The 15,905-nt window shown below is 32.3% G+C and overlaps 2 protein-coding genes across 4 annotated transcripts; both read right to left on the reverse strand.

Moving 5' to 3' along the window:
• Positions 1-969: 969 nt before the first annotated feature.
• Positions 970-2,524, reverse strand: LOC120190226 (AAA-ATPase At3g50940-like). The gene has a single exon (XM_039193332.1). The coding sequence runs from the start codon at positions 2,476-2,478 to the stop codon at positions 970-972; it is 1,509 nt and encodes a 502-aa protein (XP_039049263.1). The 5' UTR covers positions 2,479-2,524.
• A 3,760-nt stretch (positions 2,525-6,284) lies between these two features.
• Positions 6,285-13,425, reverse strand: LOC120190494 (protein CHROMATIN REMODELING 35-like). 3 transcript variants are annotated; one of them, XM_039193572.1, is made up of 7 exons: positions 13,358-13,425; positions 13,107-13,172; positions 12,270-12,802; positions 10,834-11,046; positions 8,940-9,095; positions 6,561-8,314; positions 6,288-6,478 (listed from the first exon to the last, which is right to left on the reverse strand). In XM_039193572.1, exons 2-7 carry the CDS (start codon positions 13,153-13,155, stop codon positions 6,475-6,477), a joined length of 2,709 nt encoding a protein of 902 aa, XP_039049503.1. In that variant the 5' UTR covers positions 13,156-13,172; positions 13,358-13,425; the 3' UTR covers positions 6,288-6,474. The 3 variants fall into 3 exon arrangements, with proteins under 3 accessions (XP_039049504.1, XP_039049502.1, XP_039049503.1); XM_039193573.1 differs by having other exon boundaries at positions 6,285-8,314; positions 13,313-13,395; XM_039193571.1 differs by having other exon boundaries at positions 6,286-8,314.
• Between the last annotated feature and the right edge of the window lie 2,480 nt (positions 13,426-15,905).

A 15,905-nucleotide genomic window follows, 5' to 3' on the forward strand; every position in this document is an offset into this window, starting at 1 on the left:
TTGTAACTATTTTTAAAAAATAACATTTAATTGTTCCACTGAAAAATGGTTATGACAATTGGTTTTATGGTTTATAATATATTTAATTGTTTTTTTAATAATATTACTTTTAAGATTTAAAGTTGAACTTTTATTTTAAATAATATAATATATTTTATCTTTACGTATGGTATTAATTAATAATTTATTTATACTTATATTTATTTATAGTTTTGTGTTTTTATATTTCTCGTATTATTCTTTATTTATTTTTCTGCGTTGTTTTTAAATTTTATTTCAATGTATTTCTTAATATTATTTCCAGTAGTTTATAAACCAAATTTCAACCAGGTGAAAATTATAAATTGAAATAATTTTTGTTAGGGTGTTAAAAAATACTCAAAATACTTGATTCAATTATTCGTCAAATTTTAGATATTTGTATTTATATTTTTATTAATAATCTATTTTCTATTTCTTTTCTAAAATTTTAGAAGTTTGTTCTCATTGATATATTCGTTCTTGTGTGTGAAATCTATTTGATTTAAAGTGCTTTTGAGTTGTTTGTTTTAAAAATTGAGTGTTTGAGGTTATTATCAAAAGTGTTTTTAAGTAGATAAAATAGCTATTTAGATATTGTTTTTGAAAATTTAAAAGAATGGGTGATATAAAGTGGACAAATGAAGCATGAATCAAACGATCTCGGTAGTAAATGAATTGTTATTATTCTTTAAAATCTCGAGTCTAAGCACAATGAATATCAGAGATGTGAACATTCAATACTAAATGGTTAAAAGCTATTTTGAACAGCCCGATGGTCGGTATTTTGAAATCTAAAACAAAACATTCACATATGCTCATAAGCATGAAACAAATAAACCCCAAGTTTTTGCATATTAACAAGCTATCATACTAAACCAGATTCCATCATGCAAACCAGTTTTTGCTTATCTTTGTTTATTAGTTTTCACTGTCCCCAGTTCCCATTTCTCAACAATTTAAACGGTTCATGTCGACCAAGGTCCCCGCCATTTCTATCATTAGCTCTTCTTCATCATCATCTACTGCTTGGACTTGTTCCGGTTGCACACCATCAGCGGCTGCATCTTCTATCTTGGTTTCAAGAAACTGAATCAGACCCTGTAACGCTTCTTCAACCCTCTCCTCCTTCATCAACGTCTCACCCACTTCTGCAGGCGTCACCTTCTTCGTCTTCAGCAATTCCTCGATCTCCATGAACTGTGGGTGCTCTGTTATCCCGAGGTAATTGGAAGCCAACATTCTGAACCCACATGGAGTTATGTAGGACATGTGGATCTGCACATCGATTCGACCAGGGCGTAGCAAAGCCGGGTCGAGCCGGTCCTTGTGGTTCGTTGTGAACACTATGATCCTTTCATCCCCACAGCTCGACCATAAGCCATCGACGAAGTTGAGCAATCCTGACAGAGTCATTTGAGATAACTGATTAGGTCGATGAGGCAACACAGGCCTGGATTGAGGAAGCCTATGCATTTCCAAGGAACAGTCAAGATCTTCCACAACGAGTATTGATTTATTCCCGGTTGCAATCAGCAACTTCCTCAGCTCGGAGTTGTCTCTGATTTCAGACAACTCCAAGTCATATATATCAAAGTTAAGATAATTGGCCATGGCAGCAACCAAGCTCGACTTCCCCGTACCAGGAGGACCAAACAACAAATACCCTCTTTTCCAAGCCTTGCCTACACTCTTGTAGTACTCTTTTCTTCTCATAAATCTGTCCAAATCCTCTATTATATTCTTCTTCAAATCAGAATCCATTGCCAGGGTCTGAAAAGTAGATGGATGATCAAGATTCAGCGACTGCCACATATCCCCTCTCCTCCCATAAACCCTATCAGATTTCAAGGTAAATAACCTCAGGGTCTTCTTTTTCTCCTTCAACTCTTTGGATTTTGCCAATATATGTTGCATGTAACTGTTCAAGATCGTTTCTTTATGTTTCTTGTGGAAGTTTAGCTCGAAGCAGCGAGTCTCACAAGTGAGCAACGGAGGGTTGTAAGGATCATGGGGTGAGACGTTCTTGGAAGGGAAGTTTTTGGACACAAACTTCCATTTCACTTGAATCCCATTGAAGTTGTCAACGATTTGCTCACTGTTTTCAAGGGAAAATGAAATCTTGCCTTGCTTCTTTGGCATGGTTAGTCTGATCCTCTTGGTGTCGGGAGGGATTGTGGGCTCGAGATAGAGTTGTGCAGCCTTGTAAAGATGGTTGTCGTTGAGGCCATCGAATTCTTCGATGACTAAGGTGGTGTATGGAGTGAAAGAGAGGAGGAGGCTCTTGATTTTGAAGAAGATATAGTCTCGGAGCTCTGGGGGGACGAATTCATGGGCGATTGATCGAGCCAATATGGCGGTGGCGGCAACTGATGCAGCAGACGAGAAGGCGAACTTGGCAGTGGAGACTTGGTTGTTATTGGCATCGAAAAAAACAGTGGGTTTTCTATTCGTATCCATTTCTTTTACAGTAGAATAGAATGAAGAAGAAGAAGATGGAAGAGTTGCTGAAATTTAAAGAGCGGGAAGGAAGAAACAGTGTTCTTTATCTTGTTGAAAACGTTAAGTCAGTTGGCAAGTTTAAAAGAAGTTATAACTACATTCCAAGTCATTCAGATATTATTATCTATTATTATTTTGAATAGCATGGATCGAGTACAACTTAATATTTATTCGAAAAACTTTTAATTATTTGACAATAGACGCTCAAGTACCTTCTGTAGAAAAATAAAACAACAATCCTTTTAGCCACTTAAATAGTTTGGTTCTTGCTCATTCAAATATTAATTATGTTATAAATGAATCATATTTTTTTAAATATATATATATATATAATTTAAGTATATAATTAAAATATTATTATATCATTGACCCAATAAAATTAAATAGAATAGTTACATGTGATAATAATTTTAGTCGTAAAAAATTATATATCTTATTAATTAGATCATAATTCAACAAATTTAACGTTTGTTAATATCAATTTAGTACTTGTTCTTATACTAATAAAAGATATAACATTAAAAATATTAACTATAAATACCTTTCTATTTATAAATTTTTGTATTAGATTAATTAATGATTTTAAAATAGAGTACTCTAGTTGTAGACACTCATTTTTGTCCAGGTCTTTTTTTCATTTTATTTATATTATTTATTATTATTATTATTATTATTATTTTGAATTTTACATATCACACTTTTGCAGGCCTTGAAGCCCATATCAAATTACAAAGGCCCAATCCCGGAGCCCAACATTGGACCCAACTCAGTTACAAGTCCAACAGTCCACTGCAACCCAAAACCCGGATCTGGACCCAATCCAGACTTGACCCAGCAACCCGAAGAAGAACAAATTTGACCCGACCCAGCTCCCTAGGGTTTTTGAAACCCTAACCCTAGGATATCATACTACTGATACCGCCGCCGCTCTCTGTTGCTGCCGACGGTCTCTCCTGCACACATCCATTGAACAGTGACCGGTTCCCCACTACATTAGTCGAGCAAATAAAAGAAGCCCCATAAAAAATATTACAAAATCAAACACTTTCCCGAGGCAAGTCAAATATCATCAAAAGCCATCATCAACAACCATCAACCAGATCTAGCATGCAAACATAAAATAAGGAAGATAGAGAGGAGATGGAACCATTCGGGGGGTTTCAATAAAAACAGAGAGAAAAAACAAAGGGCATTCGGGTTCAAGGAAAGAAAAACCGAACAAAAAAACACAACAAAGAAAAAAAAGAAACAAGGAAAAACAAAGAGAAAGTAGAGAGAAAAAGCCCTTACCTGGATCGGAAAAGCGTTGGGAAGCCGAAGGGGTCGTCGGTTTTACACGTTTCGAGAGGAATAAAACCTAGATCTAGGGCTTTGAGGGGGGTTTTGGATTGAATGGTTTTGATTTTCGGGATGAGGGTGAAAGAGGGAATCTTTTGAGGGTGGTTGGCTTGCTCCGACCACCGTACGCCGCCGTGCTCCACCGTCGGCCCCACCGTGAGAGCCTCCGGCCACCGTGGTCGTTCTCCCTTAGTTTGAAAGAGTTCCAGATAACTTCTCTCTCTCTTCATCTGTTTAAAATGAAGCAAGTGAGGGGGAGAATGGGAAACAAAGCCCATTTTGGGCTTATTTAGTTCACGTAGAACGACATCGTTCTGGGGGACCTTCTGCGTGTTTTTGGAGTGTGGGTTAACTACATGTTAGGTCCCTTATAGTTTGTAATCGCATATTTCAGCCATTAAATGAAGTCTTATTTATTAGTTTTTGAGCACTTTATTTTCCTTTTTTATGCTTTAGTCCTATTACTACATGTGTTGTTATTATTATTAATATGTAACTTTGGCCACAATATTTGTAATTATTTCATTTTTGTCACTAATTTAGTGGGTTATGTACCTTCTTTGATATTCTAATTTGGACATGTTATTTGTATGGTTTTTATTTTAGTCACTGCTTGGCTTTTGGATTATTTACTGTTTAGTGCTCCATGTTTCTTGTTATTTTATTTTAGTTTGTAAATTATTTATTTATGGGTTATTTATGGTCTTGGTACTTGTATTATTTAATACTTTTTATTTGGGGCTCTGATTTATTTATAGTTACTGTTTTAGTCCCTAAGTTTCTGTTTTTATTATAGCCCCTTAACTGTCTGTAATTACTATTTAGGAGTTTAACTTGCTGTTTTAGTTATTTTAGTCCCTCTAGTTGTTATATTTGTTTATTTGGTCCAATTTTTTTTGTATTTACTATTCAACATTTTAAATTTATGTTAATTATATTTTAGCCCCTTAAATGTTCTTTGATATTTATTTTGGTCTATAATATTTACTTATTTGTACTTTAGTCATTTATATGTGAATGTGTATTTTACTCATTAGTTAATTATTTGTATTATGTAAATAATATTTTTAGTTTCATTTTATGTAAATATTTTATTTTGTATTTTCAATTACATTTATTTCTACTGCATTTTATTTATGAATGAAATATTCAATTTTTATTTTCAAGAATACGAATACGTAAAATGAGTGTGGAAAGCACCATTTGGTCGAAGTGATGTGATCCCGTAAGGCATTTTAACGATAAAGTAACTTAAAATAAATCGAGTGTATTTTATGAATTAACTTATTTAAATGATGCAATGCGTTATTTTAATTAACAATTATTTTCATTTTATGTGAATGTAAATTTCAAATGTTTATTTATTTATTTGTATTTGATTCACATTTTTAGTTAATCAATTTATTTGGTTGTAAAAATATTTATTTTCATTTATATTCGATTCGTATATTCATTAATGAGGAGAAAATATTCTTTACTAATAAGGAATAGTCGAGTTAGCTTTCCCGATGGAGGATTGCTAATTTCGAGATTTCTTTTCGAGTCAGAATTTTCTTCTAATTAATTAATTCGAAGCAAATTAATTCAATCTCAATAAATGAATTATATTTTAACTTTATATTCGATTCATGAGTTTCATCATTACGACAACGTGTAAGCGACACAATACCAGTTTTAACCGACTCCCGGACCCATCAAATCGAATTTCTGATAAACGTAGACCGATTTTCGTCTAAAAATAATTTTTCTTAAAATTGTTTTAAAAGGCATTTTTTAGGTATTCGACCTACCTAACTTAAAGGTCGATGGCGACTCTCATTCGATTTAATTCCAACTAATCCAAAATCACCCATTTTTCCAAATTAAAGTCATGATCGTTTTTCAAAATAATAAATAAATGTTTTATATAAAAATGGTTATGACACTAGTGTTAACAAGGGTACCCAAATAGGGATGATGATGAACGATAAAGGCCAAGAAATGTTGGAGGAAAAAAAAAGACTATATTTTGAATTAAACATATAAAATTTGAATACAAAATTTATTATTATACTAGACCACTTAAATTCTATATAATATTTAATGGTCAAATGACCTGTTTGTAACAATATTTTAATTAAATGAATAAATTTTAATTTTGGGAAAGAAAATAACCCGTTTGTAATTTGACTAATAATTGAGTGACCTTAAATGTAGTTTACCATTTCAATCAAACATGAAATTGCATGAAAAAATGTCACCCCAACCCAATACTTGAAGTTTTCATGCATAAATTTTATATCTTTAATCTAGTTAAAATTTGAAGAAACAATACATAGACACGCCTACATCAAAAGCATGTAAGAGAGCAGATTCAGAAAAACTTGCAACTTAATCCCATTCCAACACTAGCACACAAACTTCAATTACTAAGTTACTAAATAGTAAGCATCTACATGATTTCTTCCTCCATTATAGTCATCACCAACTGTCAAAAAGGTCATTTCTATAGCAAGGGATTGACAACAATCACCTAAATTGCTTTCAAAAGTTTACAACAATCCAGGAAACATATCAGAATGATTACGAAAAGAAGTGAGAAATTACTTGTGCACAACAAAGAAACAGTCCCAGCATCTACCTGAAATACATGGAAAATAGAAGTTGGAATGCAAGAACTTGATAAAATAAATGAGAATGTTGTTGGATAAACAGGGGTTCACCTTCTGTACAGATCCCTGATATCTTCCCTTAACAAAGGACTTTCCAGAAAGAGATCATTGCACTCATTCAAATCAACAGTCTCCATATCAAAAACTCGGTTACCACAATACTTGTTCCACTCAAACCACATTTTTGCAATTAATTCCTTCTTGAAACAAGTACTATGATCCTCCTCTTCAGGGGAATCCCCCGCAATCAATCTATACGCATACACTTTCTTCTTTTGGCCAGGGCGAAATGCACGACCTATTGCTTGGCGGGTCACAGATGGATTAAGATGGACATCCAAGATGATAATTCGGGATGCCCCCACCAAAGAAATTCCCTCTCCGCATGCCTTAATAGATCCAAAGAAAACTTTGGCATCAGGAGAGTTGTTGAAGCGATCCATAGACCACTCCCGATGATCAGAACTCGATTCACCCGTGATTGAGAAAACCTGAATTCCTGGTTGCCAACCCTTCATTTTCACAGACAATCTCTCTAAAAATTTCAAGGGAATCAGATACTGACTGAAAACAAGGAGTTTCTCACCAGCTGATTCACATAAATTTAACATGTTCAGAAAAAATTTTGCTTTGACTCCCTCTTTGATATCTAGTTTGTCTAACAAGTCATCCATCTTATCATCTGTCATCTCAGAATTCTCGGAGAAAGAATTTAGTTTTGGATGAAGGTAAACAGCACTGCCAACAGATGAAATCTTGAACTTCCTTTTTTGAGACCTAGTTAACTTATGGACTTCATCCTTCTGTCTAGGACTAAGACTGAGCACAATGGTGAAATCAACAAGTCCAGGAAGCTCATCCAAGAAATCACCTTTATAGTAATGAAGGACTTTGCTGGTCATCTCCCGTAGATCATGGATGACAGAGACTTTCCTCTCAAAATTTTCATCTTTCTGCAGTGTGTGCTCCACCAAATCATAAAAAGCTGCATCAGCTCCAGCTTTTAACTGCTTCTTCACTCCAGCTATATGCACCTTGCTCATTATCCGCTTAATTACTGATTTTGAAGTATCCAACCTAAGAAACTTTGGTCGAACAAGGTTCAATATGTTAAATACCTCTTTGACATGATTTTGATAAAGTGTCCCTGAAAGTACTACTTTTCGAACTGTTTGCACTTTTGCAAGGGATTGCAACACATCTGTGTTCTCATTCCTTGGTGTGTGGCCTTCATCCAAAATTAAAATTGAAGGTGCTCTGAGCAGTATCTCTTGGCATGATTTAGAAATTTGATTGGTTCCACCTTCACAAATTATGGTAGAGAACTGCTTGTATCCCAGAAAAAGGATACTCTTGCATTCAACCCACTTCTTCAAAACCTCCAATTGCTGATATCTATTATCTGCTTTCCCAGTATAAAAATCAAGCAGTGGAATATCCTCTACTTGCCATGTCTCAAACTCTTTTTTCCATGTAGCCAAGATGCCTTTTGGAAGTACAACTAGTGGTTTAGCATGTGGATATTTGGCTAGGAAACTTTGCATGAAGCTGATTATCATGAATGTTTTTCCAGATCCAGGAGCATGGGCCAAGATGCATCCCCCAGGGTTTTCTGCCACCAAATTGCTCAGAAGAAAATTAAAGCCTTCTACTTGATGAGGTTTCATTTGCTTCATATGCCTTGGATGAGCAGTTATGTCGGTTACTGCTAAATCATCTTCAGAAAATTTAACTCCTGTTTCAATTGACTCTCTATTTTTGCCATTTCGTGGCTCTAATGCATAATTATGAGTACTCTTTTTGGCCTGCAGAGGTAAAGGGGAAATTTTCAGAAAATGAAGTTTTCAGGCAAGGACTAGATGATAAGTCCTATTAGTTGGATTTAACTAAACCTGAATATATAACAGGAAAAAACCTTGAGCTTGTGTCATTTAATGCATATAACAACTCTGTCATAACACCTATAAATCGATCCAAATTTGAATTTCAACTGATAAAACAAAACTAGAAGAGGCAACACAAGGCACCTCCACATGAGACAGTAGAATCAAAATACCAGAGTTTAACCTTATTTTCCACTGCATCTATTAGACATAAATTGACCTTATATTAGCAGGTCTACCAAGTGTAATGTGGGTAAAGATCCCTGCAACAGACTGGCTTTGATATTAAAATACATTATCTCAGTCAAAGAACTCTAGAAGCAAGCAATTCATTTTTGGAAAGGTTCAAAGATTCCTTCACATTTGAAACAGCATAATGAGTTATAGGTAATTTTAAATTAATGTTTAATACTGGTGCAAGCTACATTAAAATCCACTTCAATTTCAATAGAATATAATGCTAGAATGAAATCACAGATATTTAAAACCTACTTTGTAAACATAATGTAGGACAATCATAATGCTCAATAGAATAAGCTTGACTTACCTTGTTATATTGGATGTCAATTATAGTCTCAATTCCTCTCTCGATAACCCCACAAATTCTGCACACATAACCAAGATCATCCTTCAAGACAAAAGAATGATCACAGTCTTCATCATCTTCTGACATGCGTTCACAGGAAGGGTCCTCAAATGCATCCTACCAAAAGCATCATAAGTCAATGAATATAGCACATTCTTTCTAGGGGAAAATAGTTGCCTACAGTTCAATAATTAAAACAATTTAACTGATTACAGCAGGGATTTAAATAGTGGTCGGGTAGCGGAATAGCAATCACTCTATAGCAGTAGCGGCACTGTCCAAAACTGCTACTGCTGAAACTAGCAGTATAAAGTGGAATCACACCAATAGCGATGGATCGTGGCCACAATTTAACCGGTAAAGGCCAATTGCAGCAGTAACGGGCCGCTATTCCCGTTATTGTTCCATTATGGTAAAATTAAAAAAATTGATGAGAAGATAATTAAGAATTGAAGCACGTTAAACTATATATGTAAGTACAATGAGAGTGAGAATAAGATGTAGTAAATAGGAATAATTAATGAGAAGCTATACATTTATCTATTCCTTTTTTTCCTTTTGCAGCATAGAATGCTTTGATATCTTCACCATCTTCAAAGTTGTCAAGAAATATTGAAGTGCTCTCTCATGTATTAGTTTTTAATTATTTTATCTATAAAAACTTTCAAACTTATTAAATATGATCAATGTTTAATATTTCCTATTTTTTTACTTTGTTATTAGTTAATATAATATTCTTAGAAATTTCGTAAAAAAATATAAGAATAATTAATGGTTGTAAAAATTGTGTTCTCATATTAATAAAAGTTCATAAGTGTTAGGAAGCACTCTAAAAATCATTAAAAGTGACTTTTTATAATTATAATCATTATGTTTTACAATAAGTTCTGTGAATTAAAAAAAAAAATCACGACCGCGATACCCGCAGACCACAGTGACCGCAATAGCATCCGTCATGCCTGCAACTGCGGTAAGCGCAACGTTGTCACAACAGCAATTTAAATCCCTGGATTACAGTATATAAAACAAGATTTTCCTTATTCTTCTGTGATGGTGAGAAGCATGTGGCAGATTCAAAAAAAATATGAACCAAAATAATGGAAGCAACTGGAGTTGTTTCCTATTGCTACAATCAGAAACAGTGATTAAATATTTTACACCACAAAGAACTAGAACAAGATGTTTAAAATCAGAACAGTTTATAAAACAAGATTTTTCTCATCCTTCCATGGCGATGAGACGTATGTAAAAGATTCAAAATCTGACCTAAAATAATAGAAGCAACAGAAGGAGTTGTTTCCTATTGTCACAACTCACAACCAGAATAGTAATGACATTTTACGCCAAAAGAACGAGAACAAGATGTTAGACTCAGAACATAGGTAACCGAAAAGGGGAATAATTTGAAGGAACAATATGTAAAACAAAAAGGTTTTAATGTCTATTTGTGTTAATAAACAATGCCAAACGTGAGTTAAGTTAAATAATGAACTAATTTTGCCAAAATTATCTAATTCTGAAATCTTCAAAATTACATGTTTTGCTTGGCATTTTTTTCTACCGCACCTTTCTCAACCTAAATGCACCCAATATGATCTTGAACGAGACCAAAGTAACAACAGTTCTCTCAACAAAAAAAAAGCACTTAGTTGTCTCTATAGCTTAAAAAAAGCAGCAAATACCGAAGTTTGCACAATTGTTAACTCAATAGAGAGCAAATAGAGAAGGAAAAAAAAGACTTGGCAACATGTAGATGCAATCTACTTCTGAAAAAGGCACTTGCGTTGCTTTTCAAAAGAAAGCAAAGAAATAATAATGAAGACAGAGAATATCCACCAGCTACAGAGTAAAATACCTTCGAGAACTCTAATGCCATTGACATCTCCTGCCAAATATCTCCCAAACCATCATCTTCAGCCTCGGTTTGAGTATCAACATCATCTTCAACACCAACATAAACACCTTTATCCTTCTTGACATCAATTTCACTGGTTAGGCTAATCTTTTCTTTCCTATAAGTTCGGTTTCCCATAGACTCCCCAACCTGAAACAAGTTAGGCTCTCCAACCTGAAATACATCAATAACACCAATCATTGGATTAAAAATATATATTAAGAAAATTAAACACACAATTTAGAGCTAGAAGCATACCATAGTACACAAAATTCACTTAAATACAAACAAAGCGAGTATGTAATAATTAAATATTCAAAATACTCATAATCAACCATTAATGTGACAGTTACATTTATAACGCCTCAGATTGGATTGACATGAAACAAGAAAAAAAGTTTTGAGAAAGTTGAACGTAGATAAAAACATAAAAATGCATCACTTAGTAGCAGATTAATTTTCTTTGAAAAAAAAAGTTTGTTCAAGGTCAATTGAGCTTCTACAGCTTCATTGTTTCATTATATTCATACTTTCTTTATTCACGTATTGGATTTAAATGGAATTGATTTAGTTTCTCACCATGCCATGGCATCTACTGCTTCTAAAATCAACAAAACTTAAAAGTTCACCCTACATAAACCATTAGCCCTTATAGCATCCTGAGCAAGTGATGCAAGAAACAATAGAAACAAGTTATTAAACTTTATTCATTTTGCTTCATCTCAACCATGCTATTTGTGATGAGAAATAGCAAGAAAGCTCCATTGTTGTCATGAGTCGAAAAGACTCAAGCAACATCTTTATCACAAATACATTACAGATACAAAGTATCATCTTATTTTTCTACATGAGCAATAGTGCAAGACTCCATGGATGTTCTAATGATTAAAACTCGAATTTACAAGTTAAAAAAGCCTAGAGAGAAACTTTAGAGATTAAGGGGTTGTTTGTTTATTTCAGAATGATTAAGTGCTGAATGATTCAAATGTTGAATGATTCAGAAGCTCTGTATGAATTAACTCTGAATGTGACATGCTATTTGATAATGACTCTAATCATTCAGAATGTACTTCTGTGCTGAATCATTCAGCACTGTTTTGCTGAATCAGATAACACTGAATCATTTAGATGTGCGAAACAAACGTGCTGAATGTTGAATTAAGAGGCAAACAAACAGCCCCTAAAGCTACTTTGAATAGTTGAATGCAATCTTCTTCCCTGTTTTTGATGATTAAATGCAAGTGACACCGTTTTTTTCCCTAAAATTCAAAATTATTTTATAAAATTAATGTGCGACAAAATTCAATGTTCATGCTCTTTATCCTTGCATTGACTTTTATATTCGACCTTCATCCTCAGACACACTACTCAAAATCTAAATATGGAAAAGAACATACCATTATCTCCTTATATATTAAATTCCCGGATGGCTTCCTCAATACAATTTCCTGAACGGGATGTAGAGGCCTCGGATGTCTATTGTCTTCATCATCTGAATCCAAAATCACTACTGGTGATGATGTGGTGTCATTTCCAACAGAGTCATCCTCCAAGTCGATAAAATTATTCTGTGACAAATGCGAAAGTTGTCGGCTTGGCACCTTTGAAGCCTCTTTCCTCGGGGTTTTTTCCACATTCACCACCATACTTGAAAGACAAGGATGCAAAGCAAGTAGCTTGCTTACTAATTGTGTATTTCTAGTAATAAGAGCTTCGAAATCCTTTGTAACACTTCCATATTTACCACCAGCATCAAAAGTTTCAAGCATTTTAGCATATGCAAATGGATCGCTATAATCAATAACATCTGCTGAGCCCTTAGGTTTCTTCTTTTCATCGTCATCTTGAAGATTTGCAGCAGAGAAGGTGCTGTCATAATCTTTTGAATCACTAGATAATTTTGTCCGTTTACAACCTTTAGAACTGAATTCTATAAATAATCATAAAGAAGGAAAACAACATTATGAAAAGGGAAACCCTAGAACAAAAGCCAAGAAAATCCAAATAAATCAATATTAATAATTGTTCCTCAAATATATATTTTATCCGCTCATACAATTAGGAATAAAATAAATAACAAATTCAAAAGGCAAATTAATATTCCAGTCAAAAAGATTAATAGACTGAACAAAAATTAACGAAAAATAAAGACCTATACCAAAAGCTTAAAATTTAGAATCAAGATAAATTTGAAAACAAGTTTTTAAACGTAATTAAAATAAAAATGTAAATACCGTTTGAGATTTCGTAATTTGTTGGCAAAACCGGCAGGGGAGGCTCCATTCAATCAAATGGTGCAGCTAATTAGGAAAAAGAACAGAAAAGAGGCAAAATAAGAGGAATTATCTTGCCAGTATGAACAGTAATTGAAACTATAAAATGAAAGTGCCGAACCCTAAAGTAAGCCAAAATAGAGAATAAATGAAACTAAATAACTCACATTTTCTTCCCTGCTCCAATTGAAGAAATAAAAAAAACACACTACCTCTCAGTTTCAATCTTCTTCTTTCTTCGACCGAACAGCTGAGTGAGTTTGAAAGCAAAAGATTGTGTCAGAGAAGCAGAGTAACGCCTCATCGTTACTTTTGAAGACTTTTTGGGTGGAGAAAAAGAATTCGGGAATGCTTGTGTGCATCACGCTCGGCCATTTAGAGGTGTGAGTGTACAAATGGCGTGGTCTCATTGGATATTCTTTTGTTGGCCCAGAATAGTGTGACGTTGACCAATACGAATGCAGCGTATGGTGAGGTCAAGAGTGGAAAACTTGTCCCGAGAAAAAAAAAGTGAGTTCGTATTTTATGAAAAAAAAAGTGAGTTCATTCAACATGGTAATTATTTCTTTTGATTAGGTAGATTTTAAGATTGATAACCTATACTCTTGAATATGAAATTTTCGATAGAGATAAGATTGTCATACTTTTGATTGATTAACTAAAAACTGTTCAAAAGCGATAAATTGACTTTTAGAAAATTTAATAAAATTCAAATTTTTAATACAATTAATTTAGACTGGTTCAATTTTTTTCATTTACATCTACTATTTTAACTTTCCACTGCCAAGGATTTCCTAATTCACTAATTTGATTGAACTTTTCAAGGATAAGACTTTATCTCTACAACACACTATTTTTTATAATTGATACGATAAAGTCATTTTAATTTTTCTAAGACAAAATTAACTTTATTTCATTTAAAATTTTTATGTTATTAACATATATATATTCATCTAAAAAATATTTATGAATTTATCATTAAAGTATTGGAGTTTACAAGTTAAAGCTCGTAAATAATAAATACAAAAGATATTCAATGAAGTTATGTACACTATATACAAAAGAAAATAAAAGAATAAAAATTTCTTTTCTCGTTACATTTAGACTTGAGTAGGTGTTGTACTGGTGTGAAAGTGTTTTTCATATGTTTATATAATAATATAGAAGATTATAGTTGTTGGGATAAAATTTAGTCATTTGAAAATAATTTCTTGAATATTAAAATGTATTTTAGAACAACACTTTTTGAATCTATAACATGAATTTCGAAATCCTACTTAAAAGTATGATTGTTGAAAAAGAATTTGTTGTTTAACTTATTATAGAGTAAGGTTTTGAAATTTTTTAAGGGTCTCTAAACTCACTACTCATAAACAATACTCTTATAGTAAAAATGTGAATAATACTTCATAGTGACTTTATAATATTTTTCATATTTTTAAAATTTTAAAAATGTTTTAATCAACTTAAAAATATTTGATATATATTATTTTTAAGTTTTAAAGGCTTTCAAAATATTTAATAAAAACTTTTAATATTTTCACAAAATGAATTTTACTCAACTTATTATTTGAAACATGTCAAAATCATTTGGTTCGAACTCAAGTTTTATAAACTTTGAATTATTTTGAAATATTTAATTAAATTTAATTTTTTACATCTATTTATTATATCAAAATATTGCCATTCAAACTTCAACAAATATTTATATAAAAATTTATAATTTATTAATAAACTCTTTGTCAATCAACTAATAATTATAATTAAAAATATTTAAATTTATTTTTATATAAATATTTTATTTTTAGGGTAAATTATAAAAATGATCACTTAACTATGACCATTTTAAATTTATCCGTTGATCTTTTAATTTTGTCAATCAGACCACTTAAATATGTAAATGATGTCACTCAATACTTATACATTCTATCAATTGATATAACTACATATTTAGTCCTCAATACTTATAGATTCTATCAATTTAATCCTCCCAACATCCTTTATTGAATTAAATCAAAATTAGGATCAAATTGATAGAATATATAAATATTAAGTACCAAATATGTAATTATACTATTTTTATTAGCTGTCACATCACTATTTATGTTAAATATTAACGGCGGGTGGTTTTATTGATGTTATTTAAATAATTAAGTAGTTTGATTGATAAAATTGATGTTAAAAAAGAACAAAGACAATAATTAAGTTGTCATTGATATAATTTATCCTTAGTTTTAAAGAAGTTGAGCACCAATTTCCCTGTCGCGGCCAAAGGATTAGATTCCCAAAGGCTTAAACCAGACCACGTTTCGTGTTCAATTCTCAAAAGCCTCACAGAATGTCAAAAACCTTCCTCCTCACTCCTCAATGATCTGATCTCTACATATAAATTATAAATAGGGTAAATACATATTTAATAATTTTTGTTTGAGTTTTATAAACTTATGATATCTGGATTCAAAAAATATATAAGTTTTGGTCACTTATGTTATTATTTTATTAAGATTTGGTCACTAAGACGTTAGTTACATTGAGTTGATGACATGACACATTAATAAAAATGTTTAGTTTTTATTTTAGCCCTTGAACTTTAGATAAATTACTAATCATGGGTCTTTTTGTAAATCCAAAATAGTTTAGAGATAAAATATAAATTTACCCTTAAAGAAATTAAAATCGAACGGACCAAAATTGGTTAGACTGAAAAAATAAGGGACTATTCGTATAGTTTACCTAAAATTAAAAGAAAAAATTATAAAG

The sequence above is a fragment of the Hibiscus syriacus genome, unplaced genomic scaffold (assembly GCF_006381635.1).
Source record: "Hibiscus syriacus cultivar Baekdansim isolate YM2019G1 unplaced genomic scaffold, ASM638163v2 tig00116962_pilon, whole genome shotgun sequence".
NCBI classification, from domain to species: Eukaryota; Viridiplantae; Streptophyta; class Magnoliopsida; order Malvales; family Malvaceae; genus Hibiscus; species Hibiscus syriacus.